At 46.8% G+C, this 24,645-nt stretch overlaps 1 protein-coding gene and 1 long non-coding RNA gene across 2 annotated transcripts in view; one reads left to right on the top strand and one right to left on the bottom strand.

Moving 5' to 3' along the window:
• LOC137532162 (uncharacterized) overlaps positions 1-24,645 on the bottom strand; it is a 243,484-nt gene that overhangs the window by 164,598 nt on the left and 54,241 nt on the right. Inside the window, exon 3 of the long non-coding RNA XR_011023871.1 lies at positions 12,359-12,466. This is a non-coding gene — a long non-coding RNA (uncharacterized lncRNA). The remainder of the gene's footprint in view (positions 1-12,358; positions 12,467-24,645) is intronic.
• LOC137532161 (protein S100-A10-like) overlaps positions 1-24,645 on the top strand; it is a 38,086-nt gene that overhangs the window by 9,391 nt on the left and 4,050 nt on the right. The window contains exon 2 of the mRNA XM_068252375.1: positions 19,071-19,232. Within this exon, the coding sequence (XP_068108476.1) occupies positions 19,095-19,232 (138 nt within the window). The 5' untranslated portion in view covers positions 19,071-19,094. The remainder of the gene's footprint in view (positions 1-19,070; positions 19,233-24,645) is intronic.

Genomic DNA, 24,645 nt, shown 5'->3' with positions numbered 1-24,645 from the left:
GACGACTCAAGGTGGCCACTAACGATCCAGTTTCTAATGAAAAATCGTATGAGCGATGAGATGATTCTGATCGGAAGAAAAATCGTTCACTACACCACCAACAAACCAATCTTTGCTTCCTATCTATCACAACCGATAAGAAAATCCAAATTTTGGTTTGCCAAAATCCAATCGGACGACTATTTTTATAATCTATTATAAAATTGATTGGTTGTAAATATTTACAATCAATACGATCAGAATTTCTGACCGCTCAAATGATATTTCTCTAGAAATTGGATCGTTAATCTAAGGAAGACCCTTAGATCCCTTCACTTTGGGGAAGCATGGGGACATCTGACTGCTGGGGTCTACGAGGCGAGGTTAGTAAGATGCTAGCTGGTGTCTCAACCTACCAAGAACCACCTAAAATGGAATACTTTGGAGGTCATGCACATGGGCTTTCAAAGTGCCAGTAATGTCAACTAATGTCCAGCGCCATGTAATATATTGGCGCTTTATAAATACAATAAATAAATAAAGCTACAGCCAAAATGTATTGAGGTCACTTCCTACCCATCACTGTGTGGTTGCCTGGCGGCTAAGTGGTCGTCACTGAATACTTTTGGGTGATTCTTGCATTTGTGATGATTTGCTCTATTGTATGCCCCTCCCTTGCCAAGCAGAAATGATGGAACTGTAGCTGAGGGTGTCGGCCTTTTATGATAGGCGCTCCTATATCAGAATGACTCCAGTTTGTCGTAGCCTTTAACCTCTAATTTAAAAAGCCTCAATTTTGCCATATTCTGCAGCCTTTATCTTTTAGAAGGCCTCCATTTTGCGGTAGCCTCCATTCAGTGTAGTTTAAAAGGCCTCCATTTTGCCGTAGCCTCCATTCAGTGTAGTTTAAAAGGCCTCCAGTTTGCCATAGCCTCTAGCCTGTGTAATTTAAAAGGCCTCCATTTTGTCGTAGTTTCCAGCTCGTGTAGTTTAGATGACCTCCATTTTGCCATAACCTCCAGTCTGTGTAGTTTAGAAGGCCTCAATTTTGCTGTAGGCCTCCAGCCCATGTAGTTTAGAAGTCCTCCATTTTGCCATAGCCTCCAGCCCGTATAGTTTAGAAAGCTTCCTTTTTGCCATAGCCTCTAGCCTGTGTAATTTAAAAGGCCTCCATTTTGCCATAGCCTCCAGCCCGTGTAGTTTAGAAGGCCTCCATTTTGCCATAGCCTCCAGCCCGTATAGTTTAGAAAGCCTCCTTTTTGCCATAGCCTCTAGCCTGTGTAATTTAAAAGACCTCCATTTTGCCATAGCCTTCAGCCCGTGTAGTTTAGAAGGCCTCTATTTTGCCATAACCTCCAGTCCGTGTAGTTTAGAAGGCCTCTATTTTGCCATAACCTCCAGTCCGTGTAGTTTAGAAGGCCTCTATTTTGCCATAGTCTCCAGCCCGTGTAGTTTAGATGACCTCCATTTTGCCATAGCCTCCAGTCCGTGTAGTTTAGAAGGCCTCTATTTTGCCGTAGCCTCCAGCTGGTGTAGTTTAGATGGCCTCCATTTTGCTGTAGCCTCCAGTCCGTGTAGTTTAGATGGCCTCCATTTTGCCATAGCCTCTAGCCTGTGTAGTTTAGATGGCCTCCATTTTGCTGTAGCCTCTAGCCCAGTCATGGGCAAACTTGGCCTTCCAGCTGTTAAGGTACTACAAGCCCCACAATGCATTTGCCTTTATAAGTCATGACTGGCTGTAAGACTCCTGCAATGCATTGTGGGACTTGAAGTTCCTTAACAGCTGGAGGGCCAAGTTTGCCCATGCCTGCTCTAGCCTTTGTAGTTTAGATGGCCTCCATTTTGCCGTAGCCTCTAGCCTGTGTAGTTTAGAGTGCCTCAATATTACTGTAACCTCCAACCTGTGTAATTTCTTGTGTGCCTGTTCTCTGAAGAGCGGCCACCATTGCCAGTGTTCTCCCCAGGCTCTTTTAGCCGGGTGCTACACCCGGCTAGTTTTAGTGAGCACCCGGCTGTCATCAGCTCACCTCCTCCTATTCTGCAGAGTTGCACACAGAAGCACCAGCCCTGCATTCTCTCATCTCGCCCCACCTGGCTACTATTTCATGTTACCTGGCTGGAAAAACATTTCTGGGGAGAACACTGATTGCCATGTGACCTGGTGACTAGTCTCAGGGTGGTGAATTAGCTATGATATCAGATGCTCCTGTGTGGCAGAGGGATGAGTGGGGTGCGGTATGTTGGAATCCAGGGTTGTTTAGAATGGATCCCATTGATAGTAACAGCAGAAACAACAACAACAAATAACATTTGTAAAGCGCTTTTCTCCCGTAGGACTCAAAGCGCATAAGCATGGCTCAGACTATCGTGGTACAGAGGAAGAACTCTATAAGTCCGAAAATGCCAGGCTAAACAGGTGGCTTTTCAGTCTGGATTTGAATAACTCCAGAGATGATGCTGTCTTTACTGGGTGTGGCAGGGAGTTCCAAAGAGTAGAGGCAGCATGACAGAAAGCTCAGTCTCTAAAGGTTTTGAGGTGCACTCTGGGAGTGACCAAGTTGATAGAACTTGCTGATCTGAGGTTGTAAGTGGTGTGGTGCAGCTTCAGAAAATCCTTCATGTATCCAGGGCGCAAATTGTGTAGTGATTTGAATGTCAGCAGTCCAATCTTGAAGAGTATTCTCCATTCTACTGGTAGCCAGTGCAGTGAGCGAAGGATCGGTGTAATGTGACAGTGGCGAGGTTGGTTTGTTAGCAATCTGGCAGCAGCATTCTGCACTAACTAGGCGGAGCAGGTCCTTTTTGGGGAGGCCAGCATAAAGGGCATTGCAGTAGTCCAGCCGTGATGTGATGTGATGAAGGCGTGGACTAGGGTTGGAAGATCCTCTGTGGGAATCAGATGTTTAATTTTTCCAATGTTCTTCAGATGAAAGTAGGAAGATTTGACTATGGACCACACCCATCACCCTGATGGATGCTCCAGAGAGGCTGTGTGAAGGGTCTGTTCCAGGCTGATATCTCACCCCCCTCATGTGGTGATCCTGGAAGAGAGGCTGCTCATGGCAGAATCTGGAGCAGGGGAGCAGTCCCTGCAAGCGCAGGGGGACCCAGAGCTGTAAGGGGACCCCAACTACTACTTAGCTCCCTCCAATAAATGGATTTATCCTTCAGATCAGGTGTTTTTGTGGCTACACTTGCTATAGGTGTGAAGTAGATCATGATGGCCACACTTGTTTTATGACCCTTGCAAGATGGGCCGTGGGCTGTGAGGGCCACCAGGCAAGGGAAAGGGTGTGAGCATTCTCATCTTGGTGAAGGGTGGACTTGAGGTGGTGACTTAGGGGTTACTTAAGCCAACCTAAAAAAATGTGTTTTACTCACCCGGGGCTTCTACCAGCCCCCTGCACCTGTCCGGTGCCCACGTAGACTCGCTCCTGGCCCCGCCGACAGCCACCGGACAGCTGCAGGGAGCTGTTAGAAGCCCCAGGTGAGTAAAACTCCTTTTTTTAGGTTGGCTTAATTGTTCTTTTAAGGCTGGTTCACACCAAGAGCACTTCTGAGCGCTTTGAAAAGTCCTTGGCTAATGTATTTAAATGGGATGGAGCACTCCAGAGCGATGTGATTTTCTCCCAAACGCGGGTCCTGCAGCATTTCTGCTGATTTCTGAGGCGATTCAGCCTCAATTTTACATATAGGAAAGTGGAAAATCGCTCTGAAAAGCGCTAGATCAGAGTAATTTTTCCAAGCATTTTTGCTACAGAAGCTGTTCATTTCCTGCTCTACTGTAACAAAGTATAAAAAACACTACACCAAAATGCTCCAAAAATCACTAGGCATGCTTAGAAAATCGCTAGGCACATGCCTAGAATCGCAAAGAAAAATCACTTCAAAAAGCACAGAGCGTTTGCGATTACTCTAGCGCTTTTTGGTGTGCACCGGCCCTACGCTGTGTGTAGCCCTGCCTCCGATTTTGTAAGGTAACTAGGGATATATATATATATTTATTATAATTTTTATTATTATTAAAGTGGAGGAGGCCTTATCCAAGATTTGGCTGGCCAGGCCCACTCTTTGAATTACACCGCTGCTAATTTCATGTACATTTAGCTGTTTGTGTGATATAAGAAAAGAAGGGCCACGATTGGGGGTGTGGCCTGCATTTAGGGGTGGAGTTTAGGGCACTAGAATCTCTGTGCCTACAAGCGCCTGTTACCACGTTGTGAGAACGTTGAAACGATCTCTTGTCGCTCAAAAAATCCCCAGTTGTTGGAAAAATCGAGTGAGTATGGGCCTTAAAGCGGGCCTGAATTTAGAACGTCCTCTCTGCTCTAAAAGATAAGCAACAGCTTATCTTTTAGAGCAAAAAACTGTCTAAACAATCTTTAGACAAAAAACATGTCTTTGTTACACCTGATGCATATTGATCCTGTGCTGGCAACTGAGCTTATCTGCCATCTCTGCCATGGCAGTCAGGTGACACGGGGAGAGATCAAATTACAACTTGTGATTAGACACAAATGAGGGGGAGTTAGACAGGCCAAACTCTTTAAATACATACAGGGTGCATTACTCTATATTTACCTCCTGTCCTGTGCAAGAGTTCAGGTCCACTTTAACTGAGAGAACCATTGATTAGTGGCAGCAGCTCTGCTAGTAGTAGACCATCTCCTCCACACACAGGAAAGGAATTCTGGGAATGTTGTGAAATCTGTCCAGTTTAGTGATCTGTGGACAGAATTTATGGCCCTCCTTCCAGCAGGGAATTGGAAATGTGTGAGTCTGCTGGTATCACCCAGATAACATTCCACTCTCCCTCCAGAGGATTAAAGGTTGGTCTCCACCCTGGATCCAGATGGATGTTTGACATATTTTCCTCCATTCAAAAATATTTCCGCATTTGGCGTGTATTTTTTTTAGTAGTTGTATACGGGCAGATCATGCTGTCACCACTGCATCGTGTAGAGGAGAGCAGGGTTCGAATCTTGGCTCTTCCTGGTCAGAAAGCCAGCAGCAATTCAGTAAGGAGGCCTTGGGCAAGACTCCAAAACATTGCTAATGCCTATAGAGCACGTCCTAGTGGCTGCAGCTCTGGTGCTTTTGAGTCCGCCAGGAGAAAAGCGCGATATAAATGTTCTGTGTGTAAATGTAAAAACATGATTTCCTTGTCCTCTATAGAACTGCTGCTCCCAGTCATAAATATAGAGAAAGTGTTCCTATCAGTTCAGACCTTTTATTGTGTTTACATTGGCTATCTGTGAATTACTCTCCCCTGCTATCAGGATTAAAGTGGACCTGACCTCTTGCACAGGACAGAAGGAAAACACAGAGAAATGCACCCTGTATGTATTTAGATCAGGGGTCAGGAACCTTTTTGGCTGAGAGAGCCATAAACGCCACATATTTTAAAATGTAATTCCGTGAGAGCCATACAATATGTTTCAAACTGGGACAGTAGGGCTCACGTCCCTGTTGCCATGGTGATGTGTATACAGTTGATCCGCCAGGCAGCGGAAGTGTCAGACACGTCTTCAGCTTCTCTTGGGTTTCAGAAACATCAGCAATTTCCCAGAAAGCCAGACAGGAGAAATACTGACTAACAGCTTGTACAATTAGCTAACTAACTTGGGGGTTGATTCACTTTGTAAGACGACATCCCTGCACTTTGGCCTAATAGGCTGCCTGTCAAGTGACAGGCAGCCTACTGGGCCAATCAAAGTGTGGGGATCTCGTCCTACAAAGTCACTGGACCTGACAGGGTCCAGAGTGGGACAATTGAAGCAGCTGTTAGTTTTGGGGTAGTGTGAGTAAGTTTGCAGTGCATGCTACAGCAGTAGCGTGCCTACTGTGAAAATGTTACTTGCGCTGCCACACTGAGCTGCGCTGCTTGAGCAATGTAGCTTAGTGAATCAACCCCTACTGATTTGTATGTGAGCCAGATGTAGCCATCAAAAGAGCCACATCTGGCTCCCGAGCCATAGGTTCCCTACCCCTGATTTAGAGGGTAATTAATCAGCACCATAATTTGATCTCTCAGCTGTGTCAGCTCAGAAAATTCCTCTGACACAGCAGAGCAGCTCAATTTGTAAACACAGGATGTTAACCCTACGTCTGCTTCCATGAAAGCAGGGTGACGAGAGCTTGGCAAGAAGTCTTCAGGTATATAGCCTTAAAGGGAAGGTTCAGGGAACTATTGAAAAAAATAAAAATCCCTATCCACTTACCTGGGGCTTCCTCCAGCCCGTGGCAGGCAGGAGGTGCCCTCGCCGCCGCTCCAGAGGCTTCCGGTCGTCTTCGGTGGCCGACCCGACCTGGCCAGGCCGGCTGCCAGGTCGGGCTCTTCTGCGCTCCATGGCCGGGCTCTTCTGCGTCCCACGCGGGCGCGCTGACGTCATCGGACGTCCTCCGGGCTGTACTGCGCAGGCGCAGAACTACTGCGCCTGCGCAGTACAGCCCGGAGGACGTCCGATGACGTCAGCGCGCCCGCGTGGGATGCAGAAGAGCCCGGCCATGGAGCGCAGAAGAGCCCGACCTGGCAGCCGGCCTGGCCAGGTCGGGTCGGCCACCGAAGATGACTGGAAGCCTCTGGAGCGGCGGCTAGGGCACCTCCTGCCTGCCACGGGCTGGAGGAAGCCCCAGGTAAGTGGATAGGGATTTTTATTTTTTTCAATAGTTCCCTGAACCTTCCCTTTAAGGTGGCCACACACAATACAATAAAATTATCCGATTTTACAGTAATTCGATAAAAACTATCGGATCTCCCGAAAAAATCAAAAGCTTTTTTTTTCATTCGACTGAAAAATCCGATCGGATTTCCCGTTTTCTTTGATTTTTATCGATCCAGAATGCCAGATATTTTTCTTCAATCTTTCTAAAGATTGTATGGTGTGTGTTAGATTGTGAATGTATTAATATACACAACCTAGCAATTTTGTCAGTTTCCAATCATTTTTATCATAATTGCGGAAAAATTGAACATACATGTGTGGTGCATTGGTCATATTTTTGAAATGTTACAATCAGTCAGAAAAATTGACTGCAATTCTTAAATTGAACAGATATTTTTAAAATTGTATGGTGTGTGGCCACCTTAAGATTGGGTTCACACTCTTCAGATTTAGGTTTCAAGCCTCCTAGAGGAGGGGCAGTTGAAGGCAGCTAAGGTCTCTAGCCTGAAGGCTAGCAAGGTGTTCTGTTGCTATGGATGGGTAAGGAGGGGCGACAAAAAGAAAAGAACAATGGTGTCTGGTCGAGACAATCCGCTAGGCTGATTGCTCACTGACGAATAGAGGGGGATTGGGGGCTGCTCTCCGCACGCCAAATTTTTGGCAGAGGCGGACAGTCAGCCGGAAACCCTCTAGCATGTGTACAAGGCTTTAGCTTAAAATTACAGAATGGACATGCCAACAGACCCTGTGTTAAAGCGGACCTGAACTCAGAACTTCCTCTCTGCTCTAAAAGATAAGCAACAGCATAAAAACATTTCTTTGTAAGGCTAGGTTCACACTTGGTCCGTTAACGTATCCGTGGCTCCATTTTTCAGGCCGGTTCAAAACCGGAGCCATATATACCAGTGTTAAAGTTAGCAGCCCTCTTCACCTGTAAAAAAATGGATCCGTCTGTGTTCAGGGGGACCCATTTTCAAAACCTGGACGGACGGTCCGGATTTGCAACATTTTCACGGACCCTGATCACTCCCGTATACATGGAGGGGTAGTGAAAATGTATGAGAAACGGACCCCCCTCTACACAGGTAGTTTTGGACACAGAAACTGATCCGTTTCTGTGTCACAGTCTGTGGGTGAGAGGGGGCCGCCCCACCACTCCCCCACCCCCCACCTGGTTCCCCCCAACCCCCTCCAGCTAGTTTCAATAATTTAAATCATTTAATCTAATGTAGCAAGCGGCGAGCAGGGAACTTACTTCCTTGTGTCCCACCACTGCCGCGTCATTTCCTGTAATACCGTCCAAAGAACAACAGAGGACGGCATTACAGGAAGTGACGCAGCAGCGGTGGGACGCAATGAAGTAAGTTCCCCGCTCGCCGCTTGCTACATTAGATTCATTATTCATTTTTAAATTATTGAAACTAGCTGGAGGGAGAGCAGGGACGGGGGACCCAGGTGAGGGAGGGGGGGGGGGGGGGAGAGCGACTTCCCTGCCCACTGCCAACCCCGTCCTGCTACCCCCCCCACACACACACACTCACACCACACATACATATACACTCACACATACATACATACACACACTCACACATACATACACACACACACACATACATACACACACACACATTCACACACACACCACACATACATATACACACACACTCACACATACATACAGACACACTCACACATACATACAGACACACTCACACATACATACACACACACTCACACATACACACACACACACACACACACACACACACACACACATTCACACACATTCACACACACACACACACACACACACACACATTCACACACACACACACACACACACACACATTCACACACACACACACACACACACACACACACACACACACACACACACACACACACACACACACACACACACACATACATACACACACACACACACACACACACACACACACACACACACCACACATACATATACACACACACTCACACATACATACAGACACACTCACACATACATACACACACACTCACACATACATACACACACACACACATTCACACACACACACATTCACACACACACACATTCACACACACACACATTCACACACACACACACACACACACACACACACACACACACACACACACACACACACACACACACACACATATACACACACACACACACACACACACACACACACACACACACACATACACACACACACACATACATACACACACACACACACACACACATTCACACACACACCACACATACATATACACACACACTCACACATACATACAGACACACTCACACATACATACAGACACACTCACACATACATACAGACACACTCACACATACATACAGACACACTCACACATACATACACACACACTCACACATACATACACACACACACACATTCACACACACACACATTCACACACACACACATTCACACACACACACACACACACACACACACACATTCACACACACACGCACACACACGCATACACACACTCACACCACACATACATATACACACACACACACACTCACACCACACATACATACAGACACACTCACACATACATACAGACACACACACACACACATTCATACACACACACATATACACCACTCACACACATATGCACCACACACACGCTCACACACACGCACGCGCACACACACACACCTTCAAAATGGCCCAAAAGATGTAGGTGGATTAACTCTCCAACTTTCATCAGTAGTAGTTTTGTGTGGAGTTGACCTGTAATTCTTCACACCATGACAGAGTGCGGCTCGGCTCGCTCTAGCAGATGTGTAGGATTTAATAGATACAATCAGGACTGTAGTAAACATGTTTACAGCTGACAAGCTGTCAGTGAAGCTGTCCTCAGACAAAGGTTCACGGTTCCCGCCCAGATCCTGCACCTCCAGCTGCATTGTGGGTAATGAGCCTGCAAGGCCATAAAGTAAGCTTCTGATTAGCTGAGCCACCCAATAATTCCCCTGAAATACAAGCTAGGCGCACACAAGATTGTTCTGATAACATTCTGGGAATGATTGCTGTATAGACACACGGCTTAGCCGGTTCGATGTAGAGGGGAAGGAAAGGATAAGCAAGAAATGCTCCACTGTGTACAACAGAAACTGAGTGATTCAACCTAGCAAATCAGTAGAATACCAATTTTGTGATCCTATCAACTATCCAATTCGGGAATTTTATTGCAAGAAGTTTTGAATCAGGATGATACCAATTATTGGCTAACTTAGAGATCGATAAACAGTGAGCTTTTGACTTATAAAAAGCCTTCGTCGGATTTTATTGAACTGGGTGAAAATCGGTGCCGCAACAAACATGCCTGATCAATGATTCGTATGATTTTGGGCTGATAGCAATCAATTGCCACGATTGGACATACTGTAAAGTTCTCGGTCAAAAGTGCTTAATCGCATGCGCCACGGTAACCGTGTTCAAAATCATGACGGCCGACGAAGGGGACGGATGCTGTCTGCCTGGTCCTCCCCCAAGTGTAAGTTTCCTCCCCACCCCGGGTGCCCGCTTAGTGAAAACGCTTGCTTCTCCTGCTACTGCAACTCCCTCGGCCGCAACCGCTGCCGCAATCTCATTTACCGTCACCAGACTTGTGTGATATCACCACGTGGTGCTCTGGGATGACAGCAGAGGACACCTTCTCCCTCTGCTGATAAGGCAAGGCAGGGAGATGAGTGTTAAACATGGATTTTATAAACACATTGGAGAGGCTGTGTTAAGGGTTAAATGGTCCATTGGCAACAGAGAAGGAAGGAAATGGACAGGAAGATGGTGGACTGTTGAGCTGCAGTGCTGACAACAAAGAGATAATCTCTCAGTAGCAGTGGGAGAGGGTGGGTGGAGTCAAGGATCTGCTCTGTGCTGAGACGTCTCCACTCTCCTGTCAGCTGCCTGTTTTCTGGAAGATTTGTTTGATTTGGCCACTCCTCCTTAGCAAATGCCTATTTAGGTTCTCTACAGACTTGAACACACCTCTGTTAGTTTTTTTATGGAGGGGTCTTTGGGTCACATGATGGTCTTTTCCAATAGGAATTTCTTGGAAAACTGCTTCATCAAATATGACAATTGCACAAGTAATGACATAATTACCTGTTCGACTTTACGAACAATAAAAAATCCAGGAAGGTGGACCGGGGATTTAGTAATGAAAATGATGCCCTGAATAAGGGCCCGTTTCCACTATTGCATTGCGGAATCGCCGGCGAATCAGCGTAGGCGAAATCGCATGCGGGTGCGATTCCACATGCGTTTTTTTGCTGCGATTTTCGCATGCAATTTCGCATAGGTTAGGGTAATGCGATTTTAACCATGTCAGTGCCTGTGCAAATTAACATGGGTACCTATGCAAATTCGCGGCAAAAGACGCATGCGATTTCCCTATTAAATACATTGCGTGCGATTCGCCTGCATTCCACACGCAAGCGAATTCTGAGGGCTCTGCCGTGCAGAAAAATCCTGCACAGAAAAACGCACAGCAAAACTGACAAGTGGAAACAGTCCCATTCACTTGTATTGGCTGTGCGAATCTGCATGCAGGAAACGCATGCGGATTCGCGATAGTGGAAACGGGCCCTAAATGTAAAATGACTGAATACTTCAGGAACATCCACTTTTAAAAATCGACACTTTTCTTTTCTGAATGCAGATGTCATTGCTGGAACTTGTAGAGCAGGATTTACAGCCCAGGAGTCTGTAGGCAAAGATGTTCTGGTGCCCTAAACTCCGCCCCTAAACTTGGGCCACACCCCTACCCCATGTTAGGTAGGCATTACTCCTCCCCTGACTAGTTAGCCAGATTTTCACCAGTATTTGGTAACCCCATTAATCTAAAGGGGCCCATACACCTAACGATTGTCCCGCCGGTATACGGCCGATTCGATCACAGTGATCAAAGCGGCTGTGAAATTGCCGCGCACACCGCTGACAGAACGATCAATTTCCGTCCGAAATCGATTATTCCCGTCAATCCGTCTGTGCAGAAGATTTTTCTCAATTGCTGGCGGGTCGGGAGTGCGTCGATAGCGGCGTTCGAATGCCCGACGACCGACGCAATACAGCGGGTATACTTTACCTGCTCTGCCGGCGCGAGTCCCCGCTGTCACTGCTCTCTTCTCCGCTCTGGTCTGGTCTCCGGCATGCTTCACTTCTTCCTGCCCGGCAGGAAGAAGTGAAGCATGCCAGAGACCAGAGCGGAGAAAGACAGCAGAGAGCTGGGGAGTCGCGCCGGCGGAGCAGGTAACGCCCGGGGGAGCGGCGGCAGCACCACCACCACCACAGATTGTGAACGGTTTCAGGCTGAAATCGGTTCACAATCTGTTTGCAGTAAAGCAGCCATACGATCCCTCTCTGATCAGATTCGATCAGAGAGGGATCTATCTGTTGGTCGAATCTGATGGCAAATCGACCAGTGTATGGCCACCTTATGTAGTAGATATCCCCCCACAGCATAGGGAGCCAGATGTGCCCTTACCTCACTATTAAGTAGCCCCCGATAGGTAGGTGGACATTTGGGTAGGGGAGCCGCCTCTCCTACATAAGGCGCCTGTAGGCACAAGCCTACAGTGCCTTATTGTAAATCCGGTGCTAGAATGAGCTAAAGATGACATAAGGGTAACATGAAGTACTTACCATGTGACAATGGTCCTCCAGTGACATCATCTTCCTGTCATCAGACAGCTCAGCGCCAGCAGAGTCTGCTGTCAGGACGCTCCATTTACAATCCATTTCTCCTGCAGCCTGAGGATGACAATTACAGCAAACATTTCTCTCCATTAGCAGACAGGCTGCTTCCTGTGCACACAGCATAATGGCCTGTTATCTTCCAAGAATAGAAGGACACTCTATAATAATCAATATGCAAGCAAGGTAATGACTGGGGTAACAATAACCTCTATCAACGCTCCGCTCAGACCAAGAGACACATGCAAAAACATAATGATAAAGTGGCACTCTGCCTAAAAGTGGTCCTTCTGCTATAATACAGCTTAAAGGGAACAAGTGCCACTTTTTTCCCTGCAGTTTTTCCTGGTTTCTAATAGCTATAGGAGCTTCCATGTTCCCCCCTCCCCAACTAGCTGCATTTATTTATCAAGGTAAAGGTGTGAAGATAGCATCTGTGACTTCTCTAAACTCTTTGAAGAACAGTGTACTATCCCCCGCCACACCATGAAAGCTTTTGTTTGCTTCCTGCTAATGTGTACAATAAAATAATCAGTCCTTATCTGCCTGAAATTTCTGCTGTCCAGCAGGTCTTGGAAGTAGATAAGTAAAAACCCTCTGACAAACTTTTAAATGTAAAATGAAGAGCTAAAATTGATTTTTTTTTCATGAATGAGCTGCATTTTTAGCATGCATTTTTAATGTGCTATTGAAATGTCATGGGTGCTTAAAATGTTGCTTGGTTAACTTTAAGTGACATATAGTGGAATGCAGTAAATTATTCAGGATACCCACTTACAGTAATTATCCTAGTTTTAGTATCAGAATCACTTCCTATAGGCTATAGCTATACATTGCTGTACATTGCAATGTAGCCACGCCCTCCCAGTGATGCTTAGCCTAGGCTGTTTAGCTATGCAAAGTTCTACTCCCAGAGCGTAGATTCAAATGATGGAACTTGTTTTAGCTCTTTACTGCTGTCGTTGCTCCCTGTTGGAAATGATTTGCCTCTTCTTCCTGGGAGCTTATTAGTCTGAACCATATTGGTGCAGGGAACATAACAAAACAGTAACAGAAACCTGACAGGTCCTAACGCTTCCCCGCTCCGCAGAAAAGGGTGTGATTTGTGGCACGCTCTGTACCAGGTGGAGAGGTTTAACCACTTCCTGGAGAGTCAGCAACAATTACTTCCTTACCAAATATATTAGAACAACACCTACAAAGATTACAGCAAAATGCAACGTGGTTTAACGTGGAGCTGAACTCTTGCACAGGACAGAAGGAAAACAGAGAAATGCACCCTGTATGTATTTAGGGAGTTTAGCCTGCCTGATTTCCTCTCATCTGTGACTAATCATGTGTAATTTGATCTCTCAGCTGTGTCAGCTGCCTGGCAGAGCAGCTAATTTGTAAACACAGGCGTTTAACCCTACGTCTGCTTCCATGAAAGCAGGAACTAGACACACTGCAGATTTATTGCAGGATTTGTATCAGCTGTAACAAAGATTTTTTTTTTTCTTTAAAGCAGGTATGTCAAACCGGTCCTACGAGGGCCGAGATCCTCACACATTTTTTACACCGCTCAAATGAATTGATGGGTCTGAATCTGGAAAGGTCCATCCGGCAGAACACATTCCTCTCTTTCTCAGTCCATCCTAAACACTGGCATGGATCTGGCCCTCCAGGCCTGGAGTTCCACACCTGTGCTTTAAAGGGATGCTGAGCAGACAGCTAAAATCTGGACTTATGTAGGGCTTCCTCTAGCTCCTCCTGTAGCCCGTAAGATCTCCCGGCGTCCTCCGTGTCCCTGCCGCGGTCCTTTGCATGCGCGATTCAGTCTTTAGAGAACCACGCGTGCGCAGAGCTCTTGCGGTGACTGGCGTGATGACGTGCAGGGTTTGCACTGGGGGCACGCACGACCTCAGCTGAAGTGGCCAAGTTACCGGAGCCACCAACGGGACCATGGAAGGGACCAACGTGGCTACGGGCGACCTCGTGGCTACGGGCGGCTGGAGGAAGCCCCGGATTTCCTTTTTTTCTTACCGTTCAGGGTCCCTTTCAAGGTTATTATGCTGTTGCTTATTCTATTAGGGCAGAGAGGAAGTTCTGAGTTCAGGTCCATTTTAAAGGACCTCTGTCACAAAAATCTTAAAATGTAAAATACATGTAAACATATATAAATAAGAAGAACTTTTCTTCCAGAGTAAAATGAGCAATAAATTTGACATTACTGACAGATTTTGGACAAGCGCATCTTCTCATGGGGGGTTCTCAGGGTTTTCTTTATTTTTAAAAGCACCTACTAAATGGCAGTTGCTCCGTCCAACTGCCAAAAAAGAGCACAGCGAGCAGGGAGGCTGGCCAGCATCTTTGTATAAATCTTTTTCAGGGAGTGTCTTTATAAAGAGTAAAGGCAATGCTGAGAATCCCCTATGGAGAGATGGACTAGCCCAAAACCTGTCCGTAATGTCAGATTTCTACTACCTACTGTAAAGGCCCATACACACGTCGGATTTCCGCGAACGACGGGTCGTTTGCACGCCCCGTCGTTCCGTCGTTCGCCCGCTAAATTGGGCGTGTGTACAGACTGTCGTTCGCTTGATAAGGGTGAGTAACTCGGAAATCCGACGTGTGTATGGGCCTTAAAGAGACTCTGTAACAAAAATTGCATCCTGTTTTTTATCATCCTACAAGTTCAAAAAGCTATTCTAATGTGTTCTGGCTTACTGCAGCACGTTCTACTATCACCATCTCTGTAATAAATCAACTTATCTCTCTCTTGTCAGACTTGTCAGCCTGTGTCTGGAAGGCTGCCAAGTTCTTCAGTGTTGTGGTTCTGCTATAAACTCCTCCTTCCAGGCCCCTCTATGCACACTGCCTGTGTGTTATTTAGGATTAGAGCAGCTTCTCTCTTCTCTCTTATCTTTTACAAGCTGGATAAATCGTCCTCTGAGCTGGCTGGGCTTTCACATACTGAGGAATTACAGACAAAGGCAAAGCTGTTTGCAGGAAGAAACAAGCAGCCTGAAACTTCAGTGCATGAGAACATAGGGAAAGAAACACACAAATGATCTCTTGAGATTCAAAAGGAAGGCTGTATACAGCCTGCTTGTGTATGGATGTATTTTCTATGTGTGGACATACTGTACATCAACCTACTTCCTGTTTTGGTGGCCATTTTGTTTATTTATAAACAAACTTTTTAAAACTGTTTTTAACCACTTTTAATGCGGCGAGGAGCGGCGAAATTGTGTCAGAGGGTAATAGGAGATGTCCCCTAACGCACTGGTATGTTTACTTTTGTGCGATTTTAACAATACAGATTCTCTTTAAGTGACAGCCACATAGGAGAAAAGTAATTTATGCCTCATTTTACTCTGGAAGAAATGTACTTCTTATTTGTATGTGTTTTAAATGTTAATATTTTCGCGACAGTTCCTCTTTAAGCATTAAAGTGTATAACTATAAAAGGTGAAATTAAATGGCAAATGTAAATAAATAAATAGAGCCAACATGGTTTATGAGCATACTCTCCATAGAATGTGTCTTCTGCTGAAGCAGCAACCACGGCCTCCCAATCGCAGTTGAAAGCAGTGCATTGTTTCCCCTGACTGGACTGCAAATGTCAGGTTTGTGAGCAGCTCACAACTCAATGGAGTCTAAAGTCCTTTGATGAAGTGGGTGGTCAAATTTTGGTCAGCTCTCAGGCCATTGCTCGATAACTAAGGAGTGTAGCATCTGTGTCCATAAGACAAAGCATTGTTCTCCATAAAGATTATGGCTTTCTTGAATGATACATACAGTATTACATTAAAGTGGAGTGAAACCCAGCATTTCTTATTTGCTCTAAAAAAATTATTTACACCATATTATATACAACCAGCATTTTTTTTTCTACTAGAACAGCATTCAAAGGGTTACACACAGGACCTGAAAGTTCGAAGTGTAGATAATGTTATCTTGTGTATCAAGTGAGGAATGTGACACATTCTATGACTGTGCAGAAGCTCCTGGACACAGACAGACACTCAAAGCATTTCTGCCTTCAATACATAATGAATAAAACCAGTTTTTAATAAAACGCAAAGTCAGCTCTCAAAGCAAAAAACTGTACTTTTGGGAACTTGCAATTTCTAAATGAACGATAATACTTATGCACAAATGCAAATATGATAACCGTATGGCATATAAAAAGTAGGAAAACATGTTTTTATTGAATGTTATGTCAGGGTTTTATACCGCTTTAACCCTCCTGGCGGTTTGCAAAAAAATCGCCAGGGGGCAGCAAATCTTTTTTTTAAATTTTTTTTTTTTTTTTTCATGTAGCGAGACAAAGTCTCGCTACATGATAGCCGCTGCTCAGCGGCATCCCCCCAGCCCCTCCGATCGCCGCCGGCGATCGGAGATCCGGAGATCCCGTTCAAAGAACGGGATCTCCCGGAGGGCTTCCCCCGTCGCCATGGCGACGGGGCGGGATGACGTCGTGACGTCAAAGGGGATTCCGATCCACCCCATAGAGCTGCCTGGCACTGATTGGCCAGGCAGCGCACGGGGTCTGGGGGGGGGGCGGCTGCGGCGCGACGGATAGCGGCGGATCGGCGGGTAGCGGCGGCGATCGGGCACTGCACGCAGCTAACAAAGTGCTAGCTGCGTGCAGCAAAAAAAAATTATGCAAATCGGCCCAGCGGGGCCTGAGCGGTGCCTTCCGGCGGCTTACCCCGAGCTCAGCTCGGGCTTACCGCCAGGAAGGTTAAGACTATGGTTAAACATCATCACAATCAGTAGCCGAAACCCCCTTTCCCATTAGAAATATTTACCTTTTCTTGGGGACGTCTGCGTGGCTGATATTGTGGTAAAACTCCTCCCACAGTGTGATGTCAGGGACGTGGCCATGACAGTGTCCTGTCTGTGAACCCTGTTGCATTGTGGGAAATAAGGACTGTTGCCAGGCGAACTGCCAAGCAAGCAGTGTCTCCCTCTGTGCACAAATTGTACTGTTTCCCTTTTGTGAGCCGCCATAACTCCTCTCTACTAGAACTTCAGGAGTCTGCAAGAGTATAATGGAAAGTTTGGGAGACTCCTTGAGGTCCTTACCCATGACACAATTTTTATGCTGATTTTTTTATTGTATCATCTTTCAACTAAGATTAGTTAAATGATGTTTAGCGATGTGTGGCGATTGGGCCCATCATGTCTGGGGATCTGAACGATCAGCGTTCGGTGATCAGAGTCCCACGATAATTAGCGCGACCGTGGAAACAATCATTTCCGCGATTGTTTGTTTCCAGCTGCAAACGAAGCTTGAAGATTAGGCCAGATGGTTCGGGGAGCATTGTTCGCCGGCAGAGATCTCCAGATCCATCGGGCCATGGGTACTTACTTACCTTTAGCATAGCTCCCAACTGTCCCTCTTTTGAAGGGACAGTTCTTCTTTGGGAACTCTGTCCCTCTTTCTACCTCATTTGTCCCTCTTTCAGGACTCATGTACAGATCTATATACTGTAAATATGTATTTTTCTACAAAAAAATTGATTTATTTGACTCTAAACTTCATTTTTATCCTTTACATTGTTATATTTCTTATTTTCAAATGTTAAAGCTAATGGGAAGGCAAAAAAAAAAAGATACTTACCTATGGAGGGGAAGGCTCTGGTTCCTATAGAGTCTTCCTGCTCCTCTCATGGTTCCGGCGCTGGCTACTCCGTTAGAATCACACAACGCAGGAGGCTTCACAAGTCTTCAGGGGCCTGAGTGCTCCCGAATGGGGTGGCTCTGTACTGCGCATGCGCGAGTGCAAGAGAGAGCACGCTAGCGCAGGCACAATACAGAGACGCCTGTCTTCACTAGCACTAGGGCTCCTGAAGACTTCTCCTGCGGCAGCAGAGAGCCGGCTCCGACCGATTAGTCAAGTTCTGCTACCAGGGGAGCCAGCGCTGGAACACAAGGACTGTGACAGGAGCAGGATAGTTCTATATGAGCATACCTATGAATTGGTGCCGGGAGACTGGGGGCGCAGGATACAGCCGATGTACGGCTTATCTTGCTGCTGTACAAGTCCCGGCGGCGTTATTTACTATTCCCCCTCCAGGTCCACGTGGATAGTGGGGAATTATGTAATTCGGCTTCCAGCTATTGCTGGCGGCCAAATTAAAGTGTTTTAAAAGTAACTTCAGCTCCGTCTTCTGACGGCACCGAACTTACTCCCTGCACACCGCTATAACCGTAATTCCTATTACGGCCTATGGTGGCACCTGAATCTCCTGTGCTGGATTTGACGTGCTCGTCTATAGGACCCAAAGCCTTCCCTTTCCTTAGGTAAGTATCTGTTTGTTTTTTGGTTTGTTTGTTTTTTGGCTTCCTGTTGACTTTTATATGAAGGTAAATTACACAGGATAGAAAGGACCAGTGTGGTTTGGATCATAAAATGTATTTTTCTTATGAAATCTTTATGGTATGTGTGAGTAGGGGCGTGGCTGGGGCATGACTTTAGAGTCCCTCGTTATCTCAAAAAACTTGGGAGGTATGGCTTTAGTGTTAGTTAGGGGGGCAGGAGGGACAGGGTTAAACAAAAATTCCAAATATTTGTTTTTTATGCTCTCTGTAGACACAGTTGTATCAGTAGATCTGTTTATGTAAGGAGCTCTCTGTAAGCTTGCAGTCTCACCATATTCATCTTTTGCAGCCCTCACCTTAGATCACCGAAGCCATGGGAGTCCCATCAGAGATGGAGCAGGCCATGGAGACTATGATGTTCACCTTCCATAAATACTCCGGGGATAAGAGCTACATGACCAAGGAAGACCTGCACAAGCTCATGGAGTCCGAGTTCCCCGATTTCCTGAAGGTGGGTGTACAGCGCAAGACAGGTTTACTGATCCAGCCCTTTATACTTCTGCTGACTAGCTGCTACGTCTGGAAAGAAATGACTGGGTCTCCCCCTGGATAACTGCAATTGTAGCAATTTAATGAAACCATGGTGACTTAAAAGCACACAATGTTTCGGCCGATGGGCCTTTCTCAAGTGTTACACTTGAGAAAGGCCCATCGGCCAAAACGTTGTTTCTCAAGTGTCACATTTGAGAAAGACCCATTGGCCAAAACGTTGTTTCTCAAGTGTTACATTTGAGAAAGGCCCATTGGCCAAAACGTTGTTTCTCAAGTGTTACATTTGAGAAAGGCCCATTGGCCAAAACGTTTCTCAAGTGTTACATTTGAGAAAGGCCCATTGGCCAAAACGTTTCTCAAGTGTTACATTTGAGAAAGGCCCATTGGCCAAAACGTTGTTTCTCAAGTGTTACATTTGAGAAAGGTCCATTGGCCAAAACGTTGTTTCTCAAGTGTTACATTTGAGAAAGGCCCATTGGCCAAAACATTGTTTCTCAAGTGTTACATTTGAGAAAGGCCCATTGGCCAAAACGTTGTTTCTCAAGTGTTACATTTGAGAAAGGCCCATTGGCCAAAACGTTGTTTCTCAAGTGTTACACTTGAGAAAGGCCCATCGGCCAAAACGTTGCATGCTTTTATGTCACCATGGTTTCATTAAATTGCTACAATTGCAGTTATCCAGGTGGAGACCCAGTCATTTCTTTTCTTTCTGTGGACTTGTGCACCTTGAGTGGATCCGGGTGTGGACTGGTTGACTCCTTGGCTTGTGGAAATTAGCAGTTTGAGGCTTGAGCCTCCAGGACTGTATTGTTCTATTTAGCTGCTACGTCTGGGTCAAGATCGTGGAAACATATCACTCATCGTAAAAATTGTGTAGTGTGTACAGACCAGAGGAACTCCAGTGAAAATAATGTGATAAAAAGTGCTACATTTCTACAATAATTATGTATAAATGATTTAGTTAGTGTTTGCCCACTGTAAAATCTTTCCTCTCCCTGATTTACATGTTGACATTTATCACATGGTGACATTTTTACTGCTGGCAGGTAGGGCTGCATGGTTTTTCGGTTCAAAACCGAAACCGCGGTTCGAGGCAAGACGATCTACTGATCGTCAGTGCCTTCGGTTTTTCGGTCCGCTGTCTAACTTGCTTCTGGCCCCGCTGTGCGCTGATTGGCCAGAAGCAGTGAATATGCATAAGTGTTAATGAGCGGGCGGGGGGGGGGGGCGGATCCACTCGAGCGAGCGGCGGGCACATGCAGCATTACTAATCACTGGCTAGCAATGGAATGACGGCAGCGGTAGGCGGAGCTGTATGCTTTGTACAGCTCCGCCTACCGCTGCCATCATTCCATCGCTAGCCAGTGATTAGTAATGCTGTATGTGCCCGGCCGCTCTCTCGAGTGGATCCGCCCCCCGCTCATTAACACTTATACATATTCACTGCTTCTGGCCAATCAGCGCACAGCGGGGCCAGAAGCCGTGATCCTCAACACTAGCGGCTTAACTAACAACATTAAGCTCGACTGAGATTTTCAGCTTGTGCTGCAAGGAGGGCACGTCTGAGTCAAGCGCTAGTACCAGTCTGGTACTATCTGCGCTTGACTCAGACGTGCCCTCCTTGCAGCACAAGCTGAAAATCTCAGTCGAGCTTAATGTTGTTAGTTAAGCCGCTAGTGTTGAGGATCACGGCTTCTGGCCCCGCTGTGCGCGGATTGGCCAGAAGCAGTGAATATGTATGTATAAGTGTTAATGAGCGGGGGGCGGATCCACTCGAGAGAGCGGCCGGGCACATACAGCATTACTAATCACTGGCTAGCGATGGAACGATGGCAGCGGTAGGCGGAGCTGTACAGAGCATACAGCTCCGCCTACCGCTGCCGTCATTCCATCGCTAGCCAGTGATTAGAAATGCTGCATGTGCCCGCCGCTCGCTCGAGTGGATCCGCCCCCCCCCGCCCGCTCATTAACACTTATGCATATTCACTGCTTCTGGCCAATCAGCGCACAGCGAGGCCAGAAGCAAGTTACAGACAGCGGACCGGGCATTGCGGACCGTGAACAACCCCCCCCCCCTCAAGTGCAAAAAGCAGGATTTGAAAAAATCGGGGGAAAATCAAAATTGCGATTTCTGAGAGAAAAATCGCAATTTCGATTTTCCCCTAAAATCGTGCAGCCCTACTGGCAGGTGATGTTAGTGGGAGGAGATGCTGTTTGCTTTTTTTGGCAGTTGAGAATATAAACCACGTGCCATATAACAATAATATTTATATAGCGCTTTTCTCCCTGGGGACTCAAAGCGCTGTGACCCTGAATTATGCAGTCTCAAAGGCTAGGGAAAAGAGGTGAGTTTTTAGCCTTTTTTTAAAGCTGTCCAGAGAGGGAGCCTCTCGTACTGATTGTGGAAGTGAGTTCCATAAAGTAGGGGCTGCGTAGGAAAAGGCCCGAGCACCAAATGTTAAGTGTATCCTGGGAATAATCAGCTTCATCTTGTTGGCAGAGCGGAGGGTGCGTGGAGGGGCATAAAGTTCCAATAGATCCGCTATGTATTTGGGTCCCATGTGGTGTAGAGCCTTGAATGTCAGCAGGCAGATCTTAAAATTGATTCTCCATTTTACTGGCAACCAGTGAAGAGTTTGCAGTACTGGGGTGATGTGTGAGCTGCGGGGGGCATTGGCTAGGAGTCTGGCTGCAGCATTCTGTAATAGCTGTAAGGGGCGCAGAACCTTTTCTGTAGATCCGATGAACAGGGCGTTGCAGTAGTCTAGGCGGGAGGATACAAATGCATGAACCAGGGCAGGTAGGTCTTCAGCTGGGATAAGGTGTTTGATTTTCGCTATATTTCTTAGATGGAAGAAGGAAGACTTGACGACAACTGATATCTGCTGTTTGAGTTTTAGATTTCCATCCAGGATCACCCCAAGGTTTCGCACAGAGTATTTATACTGTACAGTATCTCCCCCAATTGCTAGTTTGAGGTGGTGAGCGTTGTGAACTTTATCCATCATGTGTGGACCAACACCTCTGTTTTGTCAGAGTTCAGCCTCAGCCAGCTGGTGTTCATCCAATTTTGTAAATCCACTAGACACGCATTTATGGATGCTGATGGGTCTTGGGTGCCAGGCTTGAAGGACAGATACAGTTGTGTGTCATCTGCATAACAATGGTATCCTAGGCCATAGTTCTGGATTATTTTGCCCAGTGGGAGCATGTAGACTGCAAAGAGTAATGGTGATAGTACAGAACCCTGTGGAACTCCATAGGGAAGTGGCACTGGATTAGAGTAGTGTGTGCCCAGACATACTTGCTGTGTCCTGCCAGATAGGAAGGTCTGGAACCAGCTAAGAACAGTACCCCTTAGGCCACAGTAATTCTTCAGTCGCTGGATTAGTATTTCATGATCCACAGTATCAAATGCTGCAGACAAGTCAAGAAGAATCAAAATTGAGCAATCACCCTTGTCCCTTGCAGTAAGTAAGTATATAGTGTGGTTGCATAATACAGGGAGTCCCTGAGATGCAGACATCCCACCTATCCTGTCATCTTTCATTGCACACCCCTTCCTGCACTACCCCAGCTTAGTGTGCAAATGCAGAGTATAGTGAAGCATAAACTGTGCTCTCACCTCTTCATTGGAGTCCAGTGCAGGAGGGGGACGGGAACAGATAGTGGGACAAGGGTACAGAGGGAGGCACAGGGGGGCGCCACAGAGTCGGATCATCCACAAGGCAACTTAGGCAGTGCCTAGGGCATGGAGAAAGTCTAGGGGCCCAGTTTATGCTAACCCCCAACAAATCTTGCCAAATAAGCTAGGTGGCCATCAACTGTGGGCCCAAAGTCGTTACTTGCCTAAGGCACCATTTCACTTTAATCCATTTCTGGACGCACAGGGAAGCAGAGGTGGCACAGGGGGACTGAAGGTGGCACAGGGGGACTGAAGGTGGCACAAACAGGGGGACTGAAGGTGGCACAGGGGGACTGAAGGTGGCACAAACAGGGGGACTGAAGGTGGCACAGGGGGACTGAAGGTGGCACAGGGGGACTGAAGGTGGCACAGGGGGACTGAAGGTGGCACAAGGGGACTGAAGGTGGCACAGGGGGACTGAAGGTGGCACAGGGGGACTGAAGGTGGCACAGGGGGACAGAAGGCGGCACAAAGAGACAGAAGGAGGCACAGAGGGACACTTATGGCGACAGAGGTTGCACAGGGGGACTGAAGGAGGCACAAGGGGACAGAAGGAGGTACAAACGCCCGTGGGAGTTGTGGCTTCATTCAGGAGGTGGGTCTTAGTTCAGGGGGAGGGCTTAATCAGGGGCATGGCGACCCCAAGGGCCGATGATACTCCAGGCAGCAGCCTGTAATGCCTATGCCTACAAATGCCCCTGATGGTTAGTGTTCTCACCTTGCAGTGCTGGGTCCCCAGTGCAAATCCGAGCCATGGCACTACCTGCACAGAGTTTGTAGGTTCTCCCCGTGCCTTCGTGGGACGGGAAGATAAGCTAATTGGCTTCCCCCTAAATTGGCCCTAGACTACGATACATACACTACACAATACATACATAGCCATATGACTATGGTGGGGATTAGATTGTGAGCCCTTCCGAAGAACAGTTAAGTGACAAGACAATATACCGTATATACTTGCATATAAGCCGGCCCGTGTATAAGCCAAGGTATCCACTTTTCCCTCACAAACCAGGAAAAAGTGATTGACTCTCGTATAAGCCCCTCCCCAGCATAGCCCCCTCCACAGTAGCCAGATGTTCCCCCAGAACAAGTCACCTCCCCTCCCCATAGCCAGATGTGCCCCAGGATCACACAGCTGTGTCTCAAGAAGCCACTAGATGGCATCATAGATATGAGACAACGATTGCCACACAGGAAGAATCCCCGATCATTGCACTGCTGACACATTGCTGGCACGCTCCGCTCCACATGCCAGGGGACACAGGTAGTCTTGAGCAGCACATTCTGCGCACCATGTTGCAGGGGATGGGGGCAATGGATACAGCAGGGAGCCAGCTGGCAAGAGCAGGATCACTAGTGCACAATCCTTACGCTCCGAAGCCATTAACAAAACCTGCTCCACCATCTGTTCTGCTCCACTGACTCGCATATAAGCCGAGGGGGGTAACTTTCCAGCACATTTTTTATGCTGAAAAATTAGGCTTATACGCGAGTATATACAGTACTCTGTACAGCGCTGTAGGTGCTATATAAATAGTAAATAATAATAACCTATCATGACGTGTCTACCAAACAAAACATATCATTACGACACATGTCTAGAGGCCATAGTATGTCACTATGACAGGTCCCTAGAGGCCAGAAAGTGTCACTACGACATATGTCTGACTTAACTTGCCGCAGA

Source organism: Hyperolius riggenbachi, chromosome 9, assembly GCF_040937935.1.
Source record: "Hyperolius riggenbachi isolate aHypRig1 chromosome 9, aHypRig1.pri, whole genome shotgun sequence".
In the NCBI taxonomy this organism is placed as follows: Eukaryota; Metazoa; Chordata; class Amphibia; order Anura; family Hyperoliidae; genus Hyperolius; species Hyperolius riggenbachi.
This window is presented reverse-complemented; position numbering and strand designations above follow the sequence as displayed.